The sequence below is a fragment of the Stegodyphus dumicola genome, chromosome X1 (genome assembly GCF_044657685.1).
Source record: "Stegodyphus dumicola isolate Sdum_Otavi_A_Nest chromosome X1, ASM4465768v1".
NCBI lineage: Eukaryota > Metazoa > Arthropoda > Arachnida > Araneae > Eresidae > Stegodyphus > Stegodyphus dumicola.
The window spans coordinates 51,775,364-51,799,868 of record NC_140780.1 but is presented as its reverse complement, the minus strand read 5'-3'; the positions used below and the strand labels follow the sequence as shown (position 1 = coordinate 51,799,868).

The window sequence follows — 24,505 nt, the reverse complement described above, 5'->3', positions numbered from 1 at the left end:
CAGTATCCCAATTGTCAGAATTTTAACTGTTGCTCAGTTTTTAGCTCTAAAACTTTGCTGTGTTTTAATAAACCATTGTCATTCTTTTCTTTAAATTTTGTTCACACTGTGGATAATTTTTAAATTTTCATTGTATTATATCAAATGTAAAACTGTTTCTGTAATTTATAATATGGAAGTCTTTAAAACTTTGAAAATAAAAAATTTTTAAATTTTTAGCATCAGTTTACCAAATATTTTGATTTCTGTTGTTCTACAAATTGTTAAAGAAACATAGCGGATGTGCAGATCATTTTCTACTTCATTTGCAGAATTAATAATGCTTTGAAAATGTTAAGCTGTCTTTCATAATATGATCTAGAGTTTCTGTAACGTCTTGCATATGAAACGAGTTTTCATTTTGCTATTAACATTCACAATTAAAGCTGCTGTACCAACCACTAGAACAAACAAATTTAAATGAGAAAAATTTTTTTAATTAAATTACAAGCTTCAGCTCTAAAGCTGATATTTTTACAATCAGCTTCCAAAGCATTTAAAACAAGATGATAAAATTTAACTGAAATTCTCACTAAGAGACTGAATGTACAAAGCACCTCTAAAAAATGCTGCATATGATCTTTTAATACAGCCAAGACTTTACAAATGTTGAAAAATAATTTTAAAGTTCTTGCATTACCTCAAAAAAGTTAACTACAAAATTGCTGTACTTGATTTAAAAAATCAACGAACTTTTCTCTATAAGAACAAGGAAACTGAAATTTGACAATTTTGCATCTAATAGTGTGTTTTGTGCTAATGCTGAATCCTTAGGTCTGATTTTGGATAAGGCTTCTGAGAAACAATACATGAAAATGATTGCATGTTTACAATAAGGCTAACTAAAAGAATTGGAAGATAAAGGTCCTCAATCAAATTGAAATATTGTTAAAGTGTCATCCAAAGGAAGCAATACATATTAATGTTTTAGAAAATATTATAAAAATGGCCTTTGATTTTAATTGGTAAATTATTGATCTGGATGTCTGTTACAGCAGTTATCTAAAAATGTAAGCATGTATTTGAATTGAAATGCTGTTATTTTATTGTGCAAAGCATGTTCAGCCAATACAAAGATTTGAGTTTACTGTAGGTATACCTGGATCTTGAATATTTACAACTATTCTATGATATTTAATACAAATGATCTATAACCTCTCACGTGTAATGATAAAAGAGCTGATAGTCCTCATTGAAAGAGCTATGTCTTCAAATTACTTTAAATGTAACAAAAACAGCTTTTTGAAAGTTCAAGGCATGAAATATTCTTACTACTGGTGTATCTTTCAGTCTCTTTCCTAAAATCGTAGTGTTGCTATTTAGTTCTCTTTCCCCAGGAAAAGAATAATGACAGTTTCTTTTAACAGAAAAACAGTAAAATAACATTCGCTGATTCATGAGAAAGTAATAAAAATGGATAAACTTAAAAAATTGGGCAAACTCAAGTATTATCATCTAAAACATGGATAATGAAATAATGAATGAGATACTTGCACTAAAAATTAAAGATTTGCTTACTTAAAAATCATGTCACAAAAATAATTTTTATTATAATGCTTAGGAAAAAGTATTGTCTCTTGAAATCTTGAAGATTTCTTTGAAAAATGAGGGTCTTAAAAAACTAAACATGGCTAAAATATATGGACTGGTTTATGTTGAGCTGCCATCCACTATGAATAAAGAAGGTTCAGAGTAACCTATAAATCCTTTTTCATTCAATTTTTCTGTGTGTACAGAAGAAAATTTTTAGGTGTGTCCAGACCGAGCACACTGTGCCGCAGAGGGTTAACCCAGCATAAAGCACACAAATCATCTGAAAAAGAGAGGGTCCATGGATATCATATGAACTGAGTACATTTTTGCATTTAAAATACAGCAAATATTAAACTGTTTATCTGAAATAGCATGCATTTTGAAATAAGAACAATAGAAATGAAATTTAACTAAAATTTTAGTTATTAATGGAATTTTTACACTTGTTACAAATTGAAGACATAAGTTCTGTAAATATGTGTCTGTTAGATAAACGGCAATAATATTTAGATTTTCAATCTCTTTTGCTGGGACAGTCTGAATAGTGTTTATAATAGGTTTTAGATACCTTCATGGGTGGCTCTTCAGAATTGGCAATTGATAATTTTTTGTTTCAAATTTCCAGAAAGCATAGGCATTGTACGTTTTTCTTCAATGTAATTTTCCAAAAGCTTAAGTCCTAATGATTTTTGAAAATGCCTTCTGGTTCTAAACTCTTAACTGTAGATCTTTGGCAGACATAAGAAGTATTCTTGTTTTTTTAAGCTACATTTAGTATCATAAAGAAAATTACTGTGGACCATCTTCTTGATAGAAGACCATATGTAGAATAAACTGCACTGATTTTGTCAACATCTACTGCACCTTTTGTTAATTTTTAAAATATTATTTCTCCAGTGGGTTCGCCAATTTCAGCATCATTTTGTATCGTGCACCGAATTATAATATTCTTATTTTAGGGAGATAGAACCTAGGAAACAATAGTAGTGTCTTTTTGGCAATGCAATAAAGTGACAAATGTGCAGGTCTTTTCTTTGTAGTCACAGCTAAATTATGTCCAGAATTATATAATGGTTCTATAAAATGCTTTACAACAGAACTTGAATAGTTGTCAAATTGAAAAGGATCATTTGGTTATTTCCCCACATAGATTTCCATGTTCCAGGTATAAAACATTTTGGAATCTACCAACACAATTAATTTTGCACCATACTTAGCTGGCTAATTTGCCAAGTACTGTCTGAATGTGCATTGAAAAGGTTCAAGCTTCTTATCAATAGTTAGATATTTGCCAATGGTATGTGCTTATTCGCAGTTCTGAATAAATCTTTCAAAAAATATCTCAAATAGAAGCTAATTTATCCTGCTCTCATCTGCTTGGCCTATCTATCACAAATATCATCAAAGCAGAGGCATCTCATTAGAAATAGAAACCTTTTGCATGACTTTGTTAAAAATTGCCATGCCAGTTTCACCTTTTGCCATAAAATCTTTGACATTTACGTAGGATGACTTGTATATACCAAACATGTATAAGAGTCCTATTAATGATTTAGTTTCAACACAGAAAGTGTTTTTTACATCTCACTCCCAAATAATTTTATCTCGAACTAAATCGATATGTGTATTTACTAATTGATTGATCACATCATGATTTATCAAAAACATTCCAAACATCAAATGGTATTTTCATATGTTTCAAATAATCGGTATTACAATGAAGCTTAAGTATTGTTTCTTAACAATAATATTAGCTTGAAATTTCTCTTCTGACCATTTAGTGCCATCTTAATCGAGATCTTTCATCCATATTTGTTGGAGCAGAAGTTTAATTCTAATCATGAATGGGAATATAAATCCAGTGATAAAAAAATTGAGTAGATATTTCATAAAATCAAAATAAACAGTAATAAATTTTTAAAAAATCTACTTGTATATGAAAGCAATGACTTATTTGCTCTTCAGAATATTAAAATAACTTGCAGCTTAATTAAAGCAAAGTGTCACTTTAATACCTGCAACTGACTGGCAAGTGCTATCAAGTTCTCCATTATATTTTAAATTATATTTTCTAATTCTTTTCATTACTGGTATTTTTCAGTGTTTCTTTTACTTTTTTAGTATGCAGGTTAAATAGGAGAAACATGATCCTACATCAATGATATCCTAAATCAATTTGGTTAATTTTTCTTTAAGCAGCAAAAGCAAAGGTGGAATCCATATACTTTGAAAAAATAACCATTAATGCTACATTATCTTATCATTAAATAGTTTTTAGTGTGATAAGATGTTGAAAATCTTTGATTATAGCTATCTTTTAGAAAATCAAATTTATGATTCTATGTAGATATATAACTGATACAATTGTTTGATGGAAAATTTTACTGGTCATCCCATAGTTGTTAAATCAGTGAAATTTTAATTTTTAAAATGAAATTCTTTTTTGAATGTATTAGTATAATAACCAGTTTCAAAATCAGTAATATTAATATGATCTGTATATTTCTTTTTGTGTTATTTTAATCCAGTTTTTGTAGAATTCGCTTACACTTCATTAAACTGAAATGCAGGCGAATTATCTGATAAATTATCTTGGAAGATTCTCTTTGTTTGGTGTATTGATCTTCTCAATAAAGATATATAAAGAAAAACTTTCTTTTTTCCCTTTTTGTTCTCTATGTTTGCAATACAGCAATTCTTTTATTTTCAAGATCCAGTAATTATATTACCAGTCAAACACTACGAAGTGATACGTATTTTCAAAACTTGACTTCCACTGTAAAGGAAAACTAGGCATCACACATCTTGTAATAATTCATTAACAGCTCATGTTAGTGAAATAGTCCAACAGGAGGAAAAGTTATAAATAAGCATACATAATGGTCAATAACAGAATCTTGTTACCTAAATTCGAAGTAAAAATGGAGCCGGCAACTGCAGATCGAGTTAAATTATTCAAAATGAAACATGATGATTAAGGAAGGTGCCACATTACAAACTTGTGAAACACACCCGGTCAAAGGACATGAGTTTAATTCTATAGCTACTGCATTTCAGACATAAAGACTAATAAAATACATTGTAATACCTCCCACTGCATCTTAACATTGTAATTTTTTACAAATTTTAGTTAGTTCCTATCAATTAATGTAAGTAAGGTAAATATTTTATTTGTATTTTGAAACTGAATAAATAAATATTTCTTACCTTATACATGCAAAATTTCACAAATTAATTGTTCCGCAAATAAAATTGGAAATATTCTGGAAAAGTATATCTCATTATCTGACTTATCTATATTACCGTTTGTTGGATTTTTCATAAACAGGAATTCAGACTTCATACACTTTTTATAAATACACTATGTTTATCATTAGCTGATTCTATTGAGAAATATTTGAATTGATCATAGAAATTGTCTGAATTCTATTACTATACTCAGTTTTCTTTGCTATGTTATCCTTAAAATTAGTGAATTTTTATGTTTATTCATGAATCACAAAATAATAATGTATTCATGAACAACAATGTAATAATATTTTCATTAATTTTATAGACGGTTTTTGTAATTCATGTACATTCAGAGTTTTTGTCTTTCTAAAGCAGCAATATTCTAAAATGTTTTCCTTTCAGCTGTTATCCACAGCTATAGTTCTAAAATATTTTCTTTTCAGGTATTCTTCATGGAGCAGGTTGGCTTAATCCTCCAAAACGTCAGTATCAGCCTGTCACAATGTCATTTGAAATGGTGATGAGCAGTTACATGAAATATTTGTGTAAAGTTTCACAGTGTTCATCACTTGGAGAAGTGTTGCTTTCAGTTGAAGCAACTTATGTTAATGAGAATGGCGAATATGAAAAAAATATTCTTCTATTAACATCTGAGGTTTGTGTGCTTTTAGATGTCTCTCTCTATATATATGCAAGATAAAAAAAATTTAGTTACTGAAAATTATAGCTTAAATTAGCAATAGCCCCATAATTCCTCATTTTAATTTGAGGATCTTCCTTTCTGTTCTAATTTGTGTATAATTTTTCTGGACTGCATCTTTCCATTTCATGCTTGTGTATATAATCCTCATGCATTGCAGTTGTCTGTTTACAATCACAGATCCAGAATTTAAACAAATAAATCAAGTTTATGAATATCACTGCTAATGTGCAGTTTTCATTTTTCCTGCTTCACCTCGCAGCTAGCCATACATAGTATGTTTTCCACTTTATCCTTTTTCTAAGAAGATGTGAATGGAACAAAATTGCAAGTTGCATAGCGCACCCATAAATGATTATGTGTGAATCTATCTATGAGTATCAAGGGTTGCTGCATTACAAAAAATAAAATTATGTGTTTAAATCAACAGTCGTGTCTGAAAGCTTCTCTTTGTTTTTCTCCATCTTAAATATCCATGTAGCTGTTTCTGTAATCCTGAAGTCATCTACAGAATTAGTATATACACACACATACATGTTATTTCAGTTCATAAATTGCTGTCTGCTATGCCTTTCAAAACTGATTTTATTTTTCCTGACTAACACTAAAAGATATTCAGCTTTAAAATATTATTCAGAACAAAACTATTTCAGTGTCAAGCAAACAGCTCTTTCTTATTTCATCATAGTTAACTATTCAACTACTGAAGTCAATATGGATTTTTTTTTTTTTTTTTAATTTATCTTTCTACTATAGACTATGCATATACAACAATTCATGATTTTCTTGTAAGTGAGGATATAGGTATATACTGTCTCTCTATTTATGTAATATAGTATATACAGATGATTGAAATAAAGATGGGAACAAATTATGGCCTAACTGATAGTTGGATAGCTGGAAGCATTTACAAGTGACTGATGAAGAAACAAATGTTGAATTGTTAGTTGCTGCTTCAAATTCCTTAGCAAATCAATACCATTAATATGCAATAATTGAGACTAAATTAACTGTTTGACTATTCTAGTGACTTAGTATTAGGGTTGCTTTTTGACATTGTTAACTTGCTAAATGTCCTTTTTGACACTGTTAACTTGCTAATTGTCCTTCGATGATATAGATGTTGCATACCAGAGCATTATTCATTTTGGATAAAATGCAAAATTCAGGAAAGATAATCTGTATTAGCATTGTTGAATAAAACTATGCCCATCGCATGAGTTCAATCAAGAGTATGTCAGTCAAAGTTTGTTCACTGGATGAAAATGGTATTTTGTCATTTTAAATTTTGAGCTTTAACCTTAAATTTTCCTTTAATTTTAATGGAAAATTATTAGAACAAAATGAATTAAGTAGCAGTCCTATTACAGTCAAAAGTCTTTAATCCGGACTCGTCGGGACTTTGGCGATTCCGGATTATCGATTTTTCCGGATTATAGATCATCAGTTTAAATCTGGTAAGATGGCATGCAGAAATTATAAAATTAAAAATATGAAACCGTAATTTATAAAATAATGAGCAATTATGATCTAAAGGGTATCAAAATTTACCAAAAAAGAAGCCTAATATTTATTTGTTTACTTTATTAAACATTTCTTTCAACACGTGGATGCGTAAAGCATAACTTACGCATAGCCGAAATTAGAAAATTGCAACCAGAAAACTATTTGATTTGTATTCGTGGTATTTATAATGACGAGGAATTTGATTTAAATCATATCAAAGACGGAGTACATCGAAATTAAATACTACATTTAGTAAGGAATTATAAGCCGAATAAAATAAAAACATCTGCTCTGAAGATAACGATAGTGTTGACAAATCAACTTCCAGTTCATTGCGCACCGCGACGTCTTCCCCCCCCCCCCCGCGCAGAGCAGCGTGAAATTGATAAACAGATTTCAGAACGGTTAGATAAACAAAGAATATGCCTTTATCCATTTTTTGTAGCAATTCGTTTTTTGTTTGATGGACATCGAAACATACTTTCGTTTTCTAGATCCTTTGGGAGCTCCAGCATCGGAAATTCTATTTGACATAATCAAAAGTTCAAGCTTACTTTTAGAAAATTGCTCTTACAGTCTGCAAAAAATAATAAGCCGGATCCAATTCGAAGATTAAGGAACAACGCAATCATCAACATTAACTGAAATAGATAATTTTAGCTTATAGCGTCCGTTATACATTAAACGCGCACGCGAAAATGTATTCTGCACTTGCGCAGACGCATATGCGCAGTCGTAAATGTCTTGCGCGCACGAGTAAAACGCCTATGCGCATGAGTAAATGCGGCGCATGCGCAGAAAGATTTTAGCTTTGAGGTCCGGATTATAGATCATTCCGGATTATGGGTGTCCGAATTAATGACTTTTGACTGTACTGACTGACTGTGCATGTAAAATTACAGCTTAATTAAATTCGGTATGAAAGATAAAGCTTGACATGCAAAAAGACCAGTTGACATTTGTGATTATGTTTATAAGTAATTTGGAACTACATGTGTGTCAGGTAAAAAGAATGTGTTGGTACAGGAGACTAAAGTCTCTGTTAACAGGATCCCAATGAACGTGGTCAATATAATGACCATGGTGTTTGTAATTAAAGAATGTAGCTATATGTAGTATATTAGCATCCCCTTTTCATAATAAGTCTTCTTTACATGCAAAGTTTTCTTTTTGCACGTTTTGCAAATGGAAAGGTGATCTGTCAAAATCCGGAAAGCAGAAGATATGAGAAACCCTGTCTTTTTAAGCATTTTAAAAGATCTTGGAGGTTTGGAGCAATAGGATAAAATTTAATTCCATAGGAAACAAAACAGGATGCATGTAATGAAGATCAAACTTAGTTTTAAAATTCCAAAATTTCATATATGTCATAAAAAACATTATCTTTTTACAGATATAACTAGTTAAAACTAAATTTAAAGTGAAGTTATTCCCATCATCCATATTTCAAGTGCCTATTTGTTACATGTAGCTGTTGAACAACAAGGCTCTATGTAATGGCTATCTGGAATATCCAGGAAAAGGTCCTATTTGTAGTAGGATTTTCAGAATAACAGCTGACCAGCAGCCAAGCAGTGAATGCTGATAGTTCAGTCCGAGGTCCGAATCCCACTAATGGGCTGGCAGCATGGATGTTTCCATGGTCTTCCCTATGTGTAATGTATATACGAGCCAGTTACCCTTGAAAGTCCTCCATGAAGACATCCCTCCCCTTAGGCAGATAGCCCTTGAGGCTTTTCCATAATCACATAAACCAAACCAACTTTCAGAATGACTAAGCATTTTAGTAAATGCTATGAATAGTAGCATAGACAGTCATATAATTATTTCAACATTTTCCAGCAAGAAATTTATGATCTTTATTTTTGGGTAACAGTCATTTAGGATTACCTCATTATTTAATCCTAACCAAGCTATTTCTTGATATGTACTAAAATTTCTACACTTTATAAATTTAAATTTCTGCAGTGATATTTATATACTTTCAGTTGAGAGATTAATGGAATATTTTTCCTAAAGATTCCACATTAACTTTTCTCATCATCGATCATTAAAGGAACTAATATACATATATTTATGTCTAATAAAATTTAGCAGTGTTTCAATATCATATCTCATAATTTAATGTTATATTTTTATAGTCATTTTAAAGTAATGCAATTAAGTAATAGATACTACTTAGAATTTTGCAGTGAGAATAAAAGTTAAGTGAGATTGAAATGTATGTTCCTGCTATTGTTCATTGTTCTGTTATTATACCATATAAGAAAGTTATTGAAACTTCTGTAATACAGAAGACTGTAAATACTAGTAATCAAATCAAAGTACTGCATAATATTCTACAAAAAATAATAAATGCTCAAATTTGAGTTAATTTATTTCTTTGCTAAATTTCCTTCATAAGATATCTCTTTGCATTAATATTCATTTTATGAATTTATTACCATTTACTTATTTCAAATCTTTTTCATTAATGATAGCTTCTTTACCTTAATCAATGTATTGATGACGTAATGTATTTTTCATTTATATGTTTTTCAAAAATATATGAGCCTCAGTTATAAATTTTTAGGCAGCTTATCTATGTTAGGTATAAGAGTAATTCAATATTAGTAAATAGTACATTACTAGTTATAAAAATCAAGTGATAAACTTTTTTAGTGTGAGTAGCTTGTTTACTGCCAACGCCTGAAATTCGCGGATCCTCTTTTCAGGGGACTCCTGGATTGTTCAGGTGTTGGTAGATGGTATTTGCATCCATTAAAGATGCAGATGGCTTTCTCGATTTTTGATGACAGGCTTTTCATGTTCAGTATTGAAGCAAGCTATCATTTTCTATTAAAAATGCCATTTATATTTATCACCAAAGAAATTTTTTGCCAAAAGTAGCTGAACTTTAACTGATGATTAAACCTGTGCTGTCTCAAGAAAGCAAGTTGCAGTAATTGGAATTTTGGTGCTCATCCGTAAACCAGGCACCAGCCAGGATATGCGGAAATATAATCCTTGATAACAACTTTAAACTGCGAATCACGCCAAATTTTGTGACTCAATATATTTTTATCCAGCCATGTTTTTTAATGTAAGGCTTGATGAAGGAACTGAGACTTATTTTACGATTTATCAGTTGCGAAATAGTAGAGTCCGTCATTAAAAATTCTTTCATGAAATTGAAATATTCACTATGAAAGACTTTTTTCAAATAAGCATAATTATGTTTTCAAGCAATGATGCATCTTCAATGCATTGTTACAGTTGCCATTATTGTTTTGGGCTTTCGCAGCAACCTTTATTTTTGTCGCCGTCTGCAGCTTAATTATTGGAAAAATATGAGAATTTTTAGCTTTTATTACAACTAGAGTTTAATTTGATATTTTTTCATTGCAAACTGGTGAATTTTAAAATAAACTATTGATTTTTCATGTAAATATGGTGAAAATATGAATTTAGAACACCAAAGCAGTATGACTGTATAATTTGAGGAGGGGCAGCTTAAACTGGAATATGCTACATTCTTAAACTAAGCTACTGTAAACATTTGCTGTAGTGTAGAAAACAATTTTTAAGTTTTTAATTCTTATTTTTCTTTTTATATAAAATTAAAATATGTTTATTATATAATTCTCTATAAAAGAATCATAAAGTTGTTATTTCTTCTTAGAACAAACAACTTTTTTACTTTATGTTTGTTCTTATGAGCTTTTCTTATTCATCTTTATTTATTTTTTTTTTTTTTTTTGTCCTTATATTAGCCTAAACCTAATAATTTTTCCTATATGGCTAACGCTAATAAAATTCCAAAATCTGCAGTTTTCAGGTTCCGGGTTATGCAGATTTAAAATCGTTTATTATATCATAGAAGTAACAGTTCATAGTGCAGTTATTTTACTTGCAGGTGAATATGAATAAAAATTATGCACATAGTATAAATATTGCAAGTTAATTTTTGCACTTAGAAGTAAAATCTCATAAACTGTAAGCCAACCAGTAGCCGATTAGTTAAAGTCACAAAATATTGCCATTTCCTCGGGTTTTTTTACCAGGAGTTGGCTGTCTTAAATTTTTATAGTTTTTCCTATATGCACTCTAACTATGGGTAAGTCTCCCCTAGAAAGCTCTCTGCAAAAGCATCTCATCCATTAAGTTCATAACCATCGAGTAAATATATAATCCAAACCGATCATCTTAGATGAGTCTTATTTACTTTGCTTTATATACTTACGTTGATACAACATATTTTATGTTTGTATTACATTTGCTCTTACGTGTCGTTATTTCGGTTGAAGTCATTTAAATGTTGTTTTAACTTAAATTTTCAGGCTCTATGCATTCTCACTGAAGATGAAGTTTCCCTGCAGTGCACATTTGCGTTAACAGAGATAAAGTGTAAAAAATCTGAAAGTGATTTGAGCACTCTTGTAATCATTCCAAGTAATCTGTGCAAGAAGCAACTATTTCTGGTAATTATTATTTTTTGATAATGTTGTAGTTTGTTCTATATTTATATTTTATGAGTTTTCAACAAAATCAGCAAAACTATCTCTGATGTAACTTAGAAAAAATATACAACACTATTCCTTTGAAAAGATATTTAACCACTGTGTACATCTTTTCCGGAGGCTCTTGAATGGACACTTTTTCAATTTAGAAAGGATTCATCAACAATTCTCATATTTTCCCTAGAAGGTAATGATACTGATATCAGTAGTGCATCCTGAATTTTCTTAAAGGGCCATTCTGTTTGACATCAGATTTTTAAAAATCATACAAATGAATGATAATTAGCATAACACATGATCAAAAGTTTGCTGTAATATTTCCCTATTAATGTTGATGAAATATTCCATAGCATATAAAAGAATGAAATGGACATAATAAAAATTTCAAATTCACGAGTTTGTTTTAAGATCCAAAGTGTGTATAAAATTATAAAATCTATTAAGATTTATAGTTTGTATCAGAAAGTCACAGTTCAGTTTTGCTTTATATTGCATTTTCAGATAATATGTAAATCAGTTATTCATATGTCTTGAAACTAAAAAAGATTATTCCACTATACAGCTGATTAACAGAGATGCTTAATTAAAGTTTTACTCGTAATGTTACAAATACTGCTGGTGTTTGTAACATTATGACTCTGAATGCATGAGTTAATACTGCATAGTATTAATTCATGCAAATTTTTTTCTTAATAAAATTTGACATCATTTAAAAATTTTGCAAAAATCTCTGAAATAGCACCGTAGTTAGATCTACAAATTTTCAGTTTCTTGTTTCTTTGATTGATCAGTAAAGGTTTTTAACTTTATGTACTTATAAATCAGTAAAAGCATTTGATTTTTTTTTCTGTGTGTGTTTTGCTTTATATTCAATAATTTAAATGCTTATGAAAAACATATTCAAGCCACAGTTTTTTAACAAAGCTTCAATCAGTACATTTCTGAACTTTAAATTATTCATATAAAAATACATTTGATGCTACACTCTCAGAAAGAAAGCTGTTAAGATTAATTATTAATTTCCTACAAATTAAACAACCCCCCTCCCAAAAAAAAGAAAGAAAGAAAGAAAGCAAATTTTTAATCACCAAAATACAAAATTTTTGTCAAGATTCATCAAAGTTTCTGAATCCTTTTCTTTTAATAGCCATAGTGCAAGAAAATACTTGCTCAGAATTTCCGCTTGCAAAAATTAAAGAGACACTGGGTCACTTATTTAATTCAAATCCAAGTCTTATTTGGAGATATAAACAGTGACATAAATAGGAGGTATGTGGCTGCATAGTGGCCTGAAGAATTAGGGAGTCCATTGCATATTCTTCTGAATTAGATATCCATGTTTAAGCTTGAAATTTAAAAAGAAGATATAAATTGACTTGATTTTTATATAATCGTAAACATAGGATGGTGATGAAACTAGCCAAAAACATCAACTGAAAGCAAACAGGAATAAAAAATGAATAATGCTGCATATATTCTCCGAGGTGACTGTTCTGAAAGTGAAGTTCTTTAGTGAAGAGGATCATTAGTGACATTATGCATTAGTTGTAAACTGGCCTTTTTTGATAGCTGACTTCCAAATGGCTTTGAGGCAAGTGCTTGAGATGGGTTACAAAAATGGTGGGATGGGCCACCAGGATCTTCTGTAATTTCTTAACTCTCACTGTGAGTGTATCCAGTAAATTTTTAGCACTTTTAGTTGTTAAATTGAAAAATATGCATGTGAATTGTAAAACAACTTTTTGGCATATCATTGTGATAAAGTTATAAACTAAAGAATGTTACACATTATAAAGTCATGAAGGAGAGTGTCAATGAATGACATTAAAGGGAAAAGAAATCAGTGTTTAATTATTCTAAATTATTTTTAACCAATCCCTGAAAAAAAAAGGCTAAAAAAGATGGCAAAAATATGAAAATTAAAAGCTGAATATCTGTGCCAGTTTTTGTCATATGGGAGGTCACGCTTTTCATGTTTTATTTACTTTAAGTACAGGGTGGTACTAAAAAAACTTCCTTGATATATGAACCCCTAGTGATCTATTCAATAAACCAGTCGGAATGAAATTTCAGGTATTATTATTTGAAAGTACGCACTCTAAATTGTGATGATTTAAAACAATAGAGCATTGTAGAGAACCAATGACAACACAAAGAGGAGTTGCATTGACACACTTTGCTTGATTTATATAGATAGACAGTAGAAGCACCAACCACAGAACAACATGTGCAAAGCATTGCAGGTGGAAAATCTTTAATAAGCAGTGTGAGAAGATTGTTTCTTCAGTCAGGTGATTAGCAACATTATTGCTAAACTGCATTGCAGGAAACCCTCAGCAGAGACAAAATTTCTAATAAAATTCTCAAACACCTTGCTGATAAATTATATCTCTAAAGTTTGTAGCATCTTTAATACTTGTGTCTATCTTTCCAATATTCCAACAACATAGAAGCATGCTACCATCATACCGATTCTCAAGGTAGGAAAAGACCTTACTCTCATCAAAAATTATCGACCGATCAGCCTATTCCTGTCACTCGGAAAGAGAGTCTTGTTCTCGAAAGAGTCTTGTATAAACGCACAGATCCTGCACTGAATTCGCTATCTAGTCAGCAGTTTGGGTTCCTCAGAGGTCTATCAACCACAATGTAACTGGTTCGAATTGTCAAGTTTATCAGTGCAGCTATTCACAGGCACCAAACTACTGCATTTCTTATGCTGGATGTGGCCAAAGCCTTTGACCGCGTTTGGCACAAAGCTCACATCTATAAACTCATTCCCTCTCAATCTATCCTGTGAAATGATCTTCCTCATCTAGTCTTTATTATATTATATTTATTTGTTTATCTGAAATAGAACTTTCAGTGTCAGACAAGGTAATTTCTGTTCCACAAGTAGAAAGATCAATGCTGGTTTCCCCCAGGGCTCAATTTTCTATCTAATTTACGTTATGGACTTCCCTATGTTGGGAGAAACTAACAACTACATTACTGCATATTACGCTGATAATAAGCGATTCTCTTGTGCTCACTGAACCCGAGTTTCGGCTTAAAATGTATTCAAGATAGCCTTCATGAGGTAGAAAATTGGTGCTGAAAATAGAGAACTTTTATTAATGCCTCTAAATTTCAGCTTTTACTCATTCACCATCATTGCAGAAGGAATGTTGAAAATGACATAATCTTGTTCAGTGAAAAAGTGCCTAAGGTCACCGAGGCGACCTACCTAGGAGTGCATTTCAACTCTACACTCACATGGAATCTGCATGTTTCTATTGCTATTGGCAAAGTAGCAGGAGTCTCTCATAAACTCAACAATTCTTAACTTATCTACAACATCGGACCTTGCTAGGGAAAAACGAATCTACACTAATATTCTCCATCCCATTCTAATGTACACTTCCCCTGCCTGGTGCACATCCTCTAAAATAGACTTCATTAAATAGCAAACCTTTCAAAACAACTTCCTGCAAAAAATCATGGGGGCTCTCTGGTTTATTCATAACAAAGACCTGCACAAGGATCTTGAAGACAATAAGAGTTTCATCGTCACGCTCAACAACAAATTCTTCAACAAAGCAATTTGAACATACACAGTTACGCAGACAACTTCAGGTATCAATTGTTTGAAATCTATTTCAATCTTAGACCATATGCTGCTCACCTACTAACTCATGATATTTAAATATTCAATTTTCCTTCACTCATAATATTTACACAGGCACTGTTTTATCTTACATGCATTTCCAACTATAGGGATTCTTATTGGTGGAATATTTATATGTGATTCCCCTAAGCGGGGTTATCTGAGGTACTGGTAATGGCATGATGCAGTTCATACTGATGCCAGTATAAATGAAAATACTGAAGCATGTTTTTTCAATCAGGTGTTTGAACATGCTAACAAGATGGCACTTACAGAGAAACAAGGAGGTGAAGTGATAAAGCTGTTGGAGTTGGAACTGGTTTTCCTATACAACTGAACTGCCTGATCTGGTTTTTCCCATACAATGTCTTGAAGCAGTGAAGCACCTCTCTTAGTTACCAAAACATTCAGTGGCTTGCCATAAAGATCAAAATGTTTTGACAAGTTCTGATGTAAACATTTTGTAATTAAGTCGTAAATATAAGTATACATGGATATATTTTCTTTTACTACAATATTTCAGAGTCCAAAGTATGTGAAAGAATAAATAAAAAAAAAAAAAAAAAAAAATTCATTCTGCACAGAATTAAAGGCTATACTTTTCCCAGAACAGTTTTAATTTGAATGAAATGTTTTCACAAGTTTTTGCTAATTATATTTTAAAAAAACTTTAAAGTAATTCGATTTTATTTGGTTAATGATTACAAAAATAAAAATCAAAGTTTATCTTAATATTAAAATTATGCATTACTTCTTTTCTATTTACAGAGCTTCTTTATAAAATACTTTCTCAAATATGAGATGATTTTCAACTTCAGAGGCATCTTTTAAATTAATGTCACAGTCACTCTATAATTAATGCTCTCTTAGCTTCATTTCGAATTAGAGCACCTTTTATTTTAACAGTGAAATACGTTAAATATTGCTAATATAATTTCTGATTTCCATTTACTTAAACTTTCTGTGAGTATTTCTGAAAAGGTTTGCTAATATTATGTAAAATTTGCTACTGAATTATTATAAAATGTAAGGAAATAATTCTTTTAATACTTATGAAAAACATTTTACACTTGATTTCAAGAAATGCAGTCTGAAAGTTCTAATTAAATTCTTCCTTAAGTACGAATCTCATAGACTGCTTTACAACACCTTTTAACAGATTATTTATATTATTATATACTTGCTTAAATAGTTTTATAAATATATTTATTAACAGAACTTCAATTTATGTTTACAATTTAATGTTCAGGTTATTATATATTTAAATAATATTTATAATCATTATAAATTTGTATGTATTTAACAGCTAGATCTGTTCACACTAACATTCACATAAATGTGTATATCCTTCATTTCCAAATAGATTTATCAATAACTAGCTGCTATGCGGCCAGCCTTCGTCTGGCTTTTAAATGGGCCGGAAAACAAACGTCCTCTCGACAAGCATCCTCTCAACAAATGTTGTGTCCAAGTACCTCTGAACAAACATCCAGAGTCCAAGAGAAATATTAAATTTAAAAACTGCATAGAATTATTGCCCTCATTTTTCTGAATGGCATTGGTGGTGATATCAGCAACAATGGCACGCAGCCATTGTTGCTGATATAATAAGATTTGATGTGATTTCATCAAAAAACATTAAAAAAACCTCATTTGAATTTTGAAAAAAAAATTGCTTCAAGGTGCACTGGCTCTTGTCTAAATGCAGCTATGTACCAAATTTCGTAGCCCTGGGTCTATTAGCTTACGCACATCACGAACAAAAGACACACACACAGACAGACAGATTCTTCCTTTTTTTATTATATTTAGAGATTTAATAAATATTTGCATATTTTGTTAAAGGTAAGTGGATGCTTTTTACGTGGATATGCATTTAATATTTTTTAGTTTCGGCATGTGCAAATCTTAATTTCTGTGCATTCACTATATTTTTCAAATAAAGTAATTTATAATTATTTTTCATATATCGACTTTTTACATAAGAAATGTGCATAAATATCAACTGAATTAAAATTACGTGCATTATTTTTAATATGCACTCAAAAGTCAGATTTCCTTCACAGTTTCTCCATGATGGCATCTCGTCTCTTAGGCAGATAGCTCTTGCATGCTTTACCTTATTTAAAAAACTCGACCTGACCTATGTGCCTAATTACAAATATTTATGCATAATTTTATATTTACATTTAGACATCAAGCTTCAAACTTTTGACTTACATCACGTTTTTAGATCCATTCATTATCAAATTCAAATTTTCTAGTAAACATATTTTGGCAGACCATTCAATACCTTAGAATTTTATCCAGTTTAATAGTTCTCTGATAGTATAATAAATAACAGCTATCCCTTTTACATTTAAACATTAACTTCATTGTCATAAATCGCAATCTTAACTGCTTTACTCAGCATACTAACTTTATTTTTGAAGCAGTTAAAATAACTAATTGATCTAAATTCACAAATATCCAAAATTTACATATTGCAAAGTAATCTAAAATGTAACAATATGTAAAATGTATTGATATACTGGTTAATAATATTGACATCGGCCTATTCTGAAATTCCTAATAAGCTGTCATGATAATGTGACAGATTTGCATGCTCACAACACCTTGACTGCACATGGCACTTCTGCCAAATAGGCAAATATTTCTGTATACAATGTTACACAAATATATGGTTACAAATGAAGGAAAAATTAACTTATTAGCATACCTGTCTTTATTAATTTTAACAAGGATTACAAGATTTGGAGGTAATTTCATTTTTCAATTAAGATATATAAATCCAAAGTGTTTATTTTTCAATGATGTAAAAATTAAATGATGAGTTTAAAATGAGGAACTATTATGCCGCTCCTCTAAAAATGTTTAAAAAGTGCATATTAAAGTATTATATGGATGATGAAAAATGTATTTTATTTAAACATTTTGATCTTTGGAACATGAAAAAAAAGTAGCCAAATGCACTAACAAAGACATTGAAAGAAGTATAGAGAGTTTTAGGCTAATGCCAGTTAGTTATAAAGAAATTGAGCTTTAAATATTTTAAAAATATTTTGACATTTTAAAGATACCTTAAGGTATTTATCATTTTTTATACATAACATAAACATATTACCAAAACCTATATTTTTGTCATCCAGTAGCTTAAAGAATTTCATAAAACGAATTCATAGTCAAAATCGCTGTTGTAAGTAATAAAAAAATAACTATGGTGTGATATTTGCATAAATGCCACTAAACTATACAAATTGTTATTACCCATCCAGCAATGAGTGTTTCTTTTATGCAGAAGTGTCCCAGCTTTTTGATTTGTGTGGAACTGTCATGGGTGGAAATACCACCATATTACTGTCAACATGCCTTGGATGTAAACAAAAATCGCACCCACTTCGGCTACCAAAGTTCGGCAGCACTGCATCAGGCATAGTGTGGGGATGGCATCTTCTTTTATTCTTACCTCCATGGTTTTATTTCATTGGGGAAAAATGCAGCTGAAGAAGTGCTTGTTTATTGGCAAAATCATAAGCTTATGCAAGGCCTATGTTCCTTAACAAATGTGCGTGATTTGGTAAAACAAATTGCAGAAATTAGATGCACATATCATTGACTGTGATCCATACAAGCATGTTTTCTTGTTGAAGTTGTTGAGGAAATGCATAATATGATTATGGCGAGTTTGTTGCATACTGCAAGAAGTGTTGCTCCCAGTTTGTATGTATCGAAAACCCACAGTCCTCAAGCTTCTGTGCTCTGTTCTGCGGATATTTCCTTGTCAATTCTAGCATGTCCAGATATTGCAGCCTGGACACAAGCAACAGCATATCGATATTGTGAATTATTTCCTCATCGGATATGATGAAGGGAGCAGGTGGCCACTGTGGATATCATGGATGGATGAGGTGCTTTTTTTCTTTAACTGGGAATGTAAACTCCAAGAACTGCATTCATTGGATTGATAAAAGTCCTCACAATGTGGCATTTACATGAAGCTAAAATGACTGTATGGTGCAGCATCGCAAGCGCATTCGTTTTTAGGCCATACTTCTTCGAATAGGTCACTTCCACAGGTACAAACTTGCTCCGTCCCAAGTACTTAGTATACAACAATGTTGCAGAATTATGTAATTCCAGAATTGCAAACGCAAAATTTCATTAATGGCATTGTATGGGTGCAAGTTGGTGCTACTCCGCACTTCACCACATGTGTTTGGCAAGTGCTGCAAGAGCAATTTGGAGATAGAGTCATCTGCCACAACTTTGCAGTTTCGTGGCCACCGCGATCCTCCGACTTCACTACTACGGATTTTTGGTTCTGGAATTATCTGAAAGCTAAGGTATATAAATCAAATCCGTGAGATTTATCAGAATTGAAAGATACCATAAAACGAGAAGTTACACAGGTTCCTCCTGCGGTATTATGTTCGCCATTGTTGTCAACAATCTCCAGCATGCAAAGCGTAATCATTTGCGAAGGTGGGCTCATTGAAAACCTGTAATTCCAAATGTGTTAAGTCTTATAATATTGTTGACAATGTTTTAAACTACTGCTTCTGAGGAGTTTTCTGTTCATTAACTAAGTTTTCATCGGAACTCAAGACAATGTTTCCTTTCCTACAATGCATTCCAACTGCAGGTGGATTATGTGTAAATTTATTGTTTATGTGGAATGTGTGTTTAAAAAATTGTCATAATAATAATTTTAGCTGATGAGGCAACTTTTTAAGACATTAATTTAACTTTTCAGGTACATTCATCCATCAATGGAGTTCCAGTAAGGTTTTTTCCCATGCTTTCGAAAATCAAAATTACATATTACTAAAATTTTGAATTCATTACTGTATTTGTGCTCTTTTTTTTCCTTTGGTTGTTTATATTGATGTTTGGCTGCTTTTCTTGAAATTATAATTGTTTTATCCAATGCCTGTTAAGAGACTTGCCTCCAGTTGATCCTCTTTAAAGGATTTAGATGTACTGATTTAAGTTACGAAGGTCTCAAAGAATCCTGTATTGTTATTTTTCATCACTACCTCCCTGTTCTGGGAGTGGGTAATTTGCACTCCTGCTGCCTTCGATGGATGTGGTAGCTGTTTCTCAGGCTCCCTCTCTGAAATCGAACCCAGATTCCCCATCACTTGTTATGATCATGGTAGTCACATAACCTACCATTGACAGTTGATAAGTCAGACACTTGAAATATATGTCACTGGGCGATGAGCCCAAAGTTATACAGAATCACCACAAAATGCAGGCACGAGGTGTGATTGGCTTTGGTTTAATAAAAGTAACCCCTGTGTTGCTTCATATTGTGAATGCTTTAAGGAAGAGTTGTTTTAATGTATATTGCAAGTGTAAGAATAATTATTTTCATGTTTTCAACTTTTACTTTGTACGTTCCCTCTTGTGTAACATGAATATGAGCCAGTTTTCCTTAGAAAGTGCTTCATAAAGGTATTCCTTCCTTTAAGCTGGTAGCCCTCATATCTTCATATAACCTAACCTTCACTTAGAAATTACATTGAAATTTCAGAAATGGAGCTCTGGACACTTCTTATTTTCTATGATGGTAATTACTTGCACAATACTCAAATTTATTAACTGATTCTATAAGGAGGTTAGTTTAATTTACTTTGAATTAAATTTTTGAGTTAATTGCTATGAGAAGCTTAGTTGTTTCCATTGAAAGCTTTGTGTGATGCTGCTTTTGTGTTCATAATTGATCTTAGATGGTAAATTTTGGTGGTTTCTTTCTCAGGCAGTTGATATAAAAATCCTGCATACTCGTTATAATTTTCATCATAATGTTCAAATTTATACCCTGTAACATGCAAACTATAAATATTATAATCTGTAGAGTTCAAATTTAGTTGCATTTAATCCAAATACATTGAACAAAGATTGATAATTTTTAATTTCAGTTAAATACTAGAATACAAATATCTGAGTTTGTGAATTATTGTATCAATAACATCACCCCAAAATTATCTGCATAATTATATTATGAAGTTTGTTATGGGTCACTGATATCTGCTATATAATGTACTCCATCATATAATTTTTTTATATTTTAATGATAACACAAGTATGCAATCACACTATAATGAAGTGTGACTGCGTATGTCAGAATTTTACCTCTGAGGGCTTTTGGGTGTAGTCTTTTGTGAAGCTTGGAAAACTGAATCACATGACTCACTTTCTAAGACACAGATATTGAAAGCAAACTAAAGTGCTCTTAAAATGTATTTTCTTCTTAAATGCAAGATGTCTCTGTAGTAGTAATTTTTGTAGATATTGTAGTTAACATGTAAATAAAAGTGGTTTCAAAGATTAAATTCATTATGAGTAGATATTTTTAGAACAGTGTGCTGCAAATAATCGTTAATTAGCTCATGCATCTTCTGTATCGTGCTTTTACATTGTATTCAGATATGTTAAATGTCTTGCTTTTGAAAAAGTTCATTCATTTCATTTTTAATAATATAAGGGGGAAGGATATAACTCTAAATGTTGCACTGAGTTGTAGTCTTTTCTGATATTAATTTGAATTCCTTCAATAGGATTCTTGTGATGCTGTTGATAGAGTTGCAGAGTATGTGAAAAGAAATCGGCTGGACTCTTCAGAGGCTATTGAAAATTTGCCAGAGAGTACCTCTGATCCTTTAATTAATTCTAGTTCATCTTGTCATGTTTTCTTCTTGTACCCAAGGGATCGAAGTTTATTTCTTACTCTTTTTTCATATGCAAAGAACAAAGCAATGGGTAAAGGATTCTGTACAGATTACTAAGTTTTTTTTAATGAAAAATAAAGTGCTACAAAGTTTTTATTGATAATGTAAAATCTGCTAAAGAGTGTCTTTGTGTGTGTATTATTTAAGTATAATTTTTATAACATATTAACCATTTTTCATATCCAGACTACCAAAATTCTTGAAAATACTGATATTACATAATTTAAATTATAATAAAATGAGAACTTCTTAATGTAATGCTATTTTTTCATTAATAACTGATTGATATTGACTTATAATTGATTGGCATGATATGTGAAATACGTCATTAAAAATTTAGAAACAAATTTTTCATTTACAGACAATAATTAAAAACTATATAGATATTTTTTTTGTTGTTGTTGTTTATTAATAAGATGATCATGAGCTATTTGTTCATTACAAATTTCAGTTTATGTACAAAATCGTAAGTACCTCTGTCTCTGCACTCTGAATATATTTCTGTTATGTAATATCTCTTGATGTGATATTTTAATTAAGGACTTAAAAGCATTATTAAAATAATGAATTGTTCAAAACAAAATAACAAGGCTTTTTAAAAGACTTCTTGAGTAATTCTAAAAGGCACTACCACTTGAAGCTGAAAAGCATGTTCTTCCATGTTATATGTTTTTTTTTTTTTTTTTAATTATAAGTATTTGCATAAAAATGGGGTTAAAATAATGTACTTATTTTCTTCAAATCCTTACTCATATTCTAAAATTAAAGTATACGCTTGAAGTTTATTGGAAATATTTATTTTCAGGATTCATTGATTTGTTTATTAAGATTATTAAAACAATTTCATTGCTAATTTGCTTGCTTCCTTATGACTTCTTTCACGTATTGTCATGTAAAGGTATAATGGGCTATAAAGTAGAAATTTTACTAGTAAAGTTTATGAATCTCCATTAAAATATTTCAGCTATTATATTATAATAAAAATTGTCTTTAGATTATAGCTGTAATGCTCGTGATGATTTCCATATAATATACAATTATTTAATCGTTTCTATTGCTTTATGAAGTATGAATTACAGTAATCAAAGGTGATTGTAATTCATTATTCAGTTTCTGTTAACAGAGTGAATATCAATACAATTCAGATTTTTGACATAAAAGCCAGTTATGGTTAATTCTTAAACTGATTTAACAATGTACTGGAAGTTTTATTGCAAAATTCTCCTAACGGCTTACATTAGTGTTTAGCTTGCATGCATCTTTATGTGAAAGTATGCATGGTGTATTATCTCTATGCAATTTAGTTATATTTAAAGCAAGTCATCTAATTTTTATTATGAAAATTTCAAAATAAAATTATAAATTATGCGTAAAGCATAAGAGGTCAGGTGAAAGTTATGTGCTGATTCTTAAACAGAGAAAGACATGCACTCGAGTACAAATACACTGATATTTGTTAACCGTTATCTTTTAATAAATTTGGCAAGTAGAAGTGCAACTTATTTAAAACTAAATCTACCCTCTCACAAAGAAAAAACACTTAAGTTAGACAGCATAAAATTTTAAATTTTTTACCAAAAAGAAACTGAAGGTCAAAGGGAAAAAATAGTCAAAAGAATAGCTGCATCTGCACATTGACAAGCCAAAAAAATTTAAGTAATTGAAAATTTGAATTATCAAAAAAAGTTAATTAGTTTAAAAGTCTATATTTTACCATTCAGTTTGGGAATTTGAAGCTCTACTGTATGCAAAAGTACAGTGTATACTATAGAATAAATATATCAGTCATTATATAAATGGATTTAATTTTTTAAAAGAATCCATTGTTTCGAGTATTAATAATAGAAATTAACAATCTTAGATTTATTCACTTGACTCAGACCCATTTCTTTTTATTTGTATTATTGGTATCTACTTTGTTTTATTTTATTTTTTAATGTGATTTTTGATAAGAATATAGTTTTTGTTTAGAAATTTTTTTGATGGATTTCAATTAAAAAAAAAAAAAAAAAAAGAGGAAGAAGAAAAATTGTCCAGTGAAGTCAGATTTTTCAGTTTTATTGTGATAATTTTTATGTTAAAAATGTGAATTGTAACCTTGATAAGAAAAATAACTCTCTTAAATAATTTGCTTTGAAAATAACAATAACATTTGTTTTTCTTTGAACAGTGCACAGCTTGTGTCTTAATGTCCTGCTTTTTTTTTTTTTTTTTTTTTTTTTTTTTTTAGTTTCCTATTTTAGAGTTTTTTTAAGTTTAAACTGCACACCTGCAAATTATCATTTTAAAGATATTTAGGTACAGGATCTTTCTAATCTCAATCATTTTTGGCTATAAAAAGATTCTCATTTTTGTGTTAGGTGTTAAGAATTTGTTGCAAACAGATGACAATGAAGAAAAGAATAGCTGTTGTTACTTTGCATTTAAAAACATTATCATATCAAGCAGTTCAAGCCGCATTTGAGCGTAAATTTAGAAAACGTACTTCCTCGAGAGCGAATATTTTCCTATCTAATTGCTAATTTATGTGAGCACCTTCGAATAGGTGCAATTGGGTTATAATCACTAGTTTCCTAAGCAATCTGCACTGCATCTTGCTGATGTTATTGTCTGCTTG

At 30.5% G+C, this 24,505-nt stretch overlaps 1 protein-coding gene across 2 annotated transcripts in view; it reads left to right on the top strand.

Annotated features, from left to right (window-relative positions):
• The window catches only part of Vps13B (vacuolar protein sorting 13B), a 352,214-nt gene extending 329,473 nt beyond the window's left edge, over nt 1-22,741 (top strand). Inside the window, exons 49-52 of one of the 2 annotated variants that reach the window (XR_015038688.1) lie at nt 5,247-5,458; nt 11,329-11,469; nt 15,396-15,606; nt 21,718-21,856. Coding sequence is in view for 1 of the 2 variants with exons in the window: in XM_085808080.1 (XP_085664206.1) it covers nt 5,247-5,458; nt 11,329-11,469; nt 21,718-21,945 (581 nt within the window). In the remaining variant the exon portion in view is untranslated. Of the gene's footprint in view, nt 1-5,246; nt 5,459-11,328; nt 11,470-15,395; nt 15,607-21,717 lie in introns of both variants that reach the window. The other variant, XM_085808080.1, reaches the window with a different exon arrangement.
• Nucleotides 22,742-24,505: the final 1,764 nt, after the last annotated feature.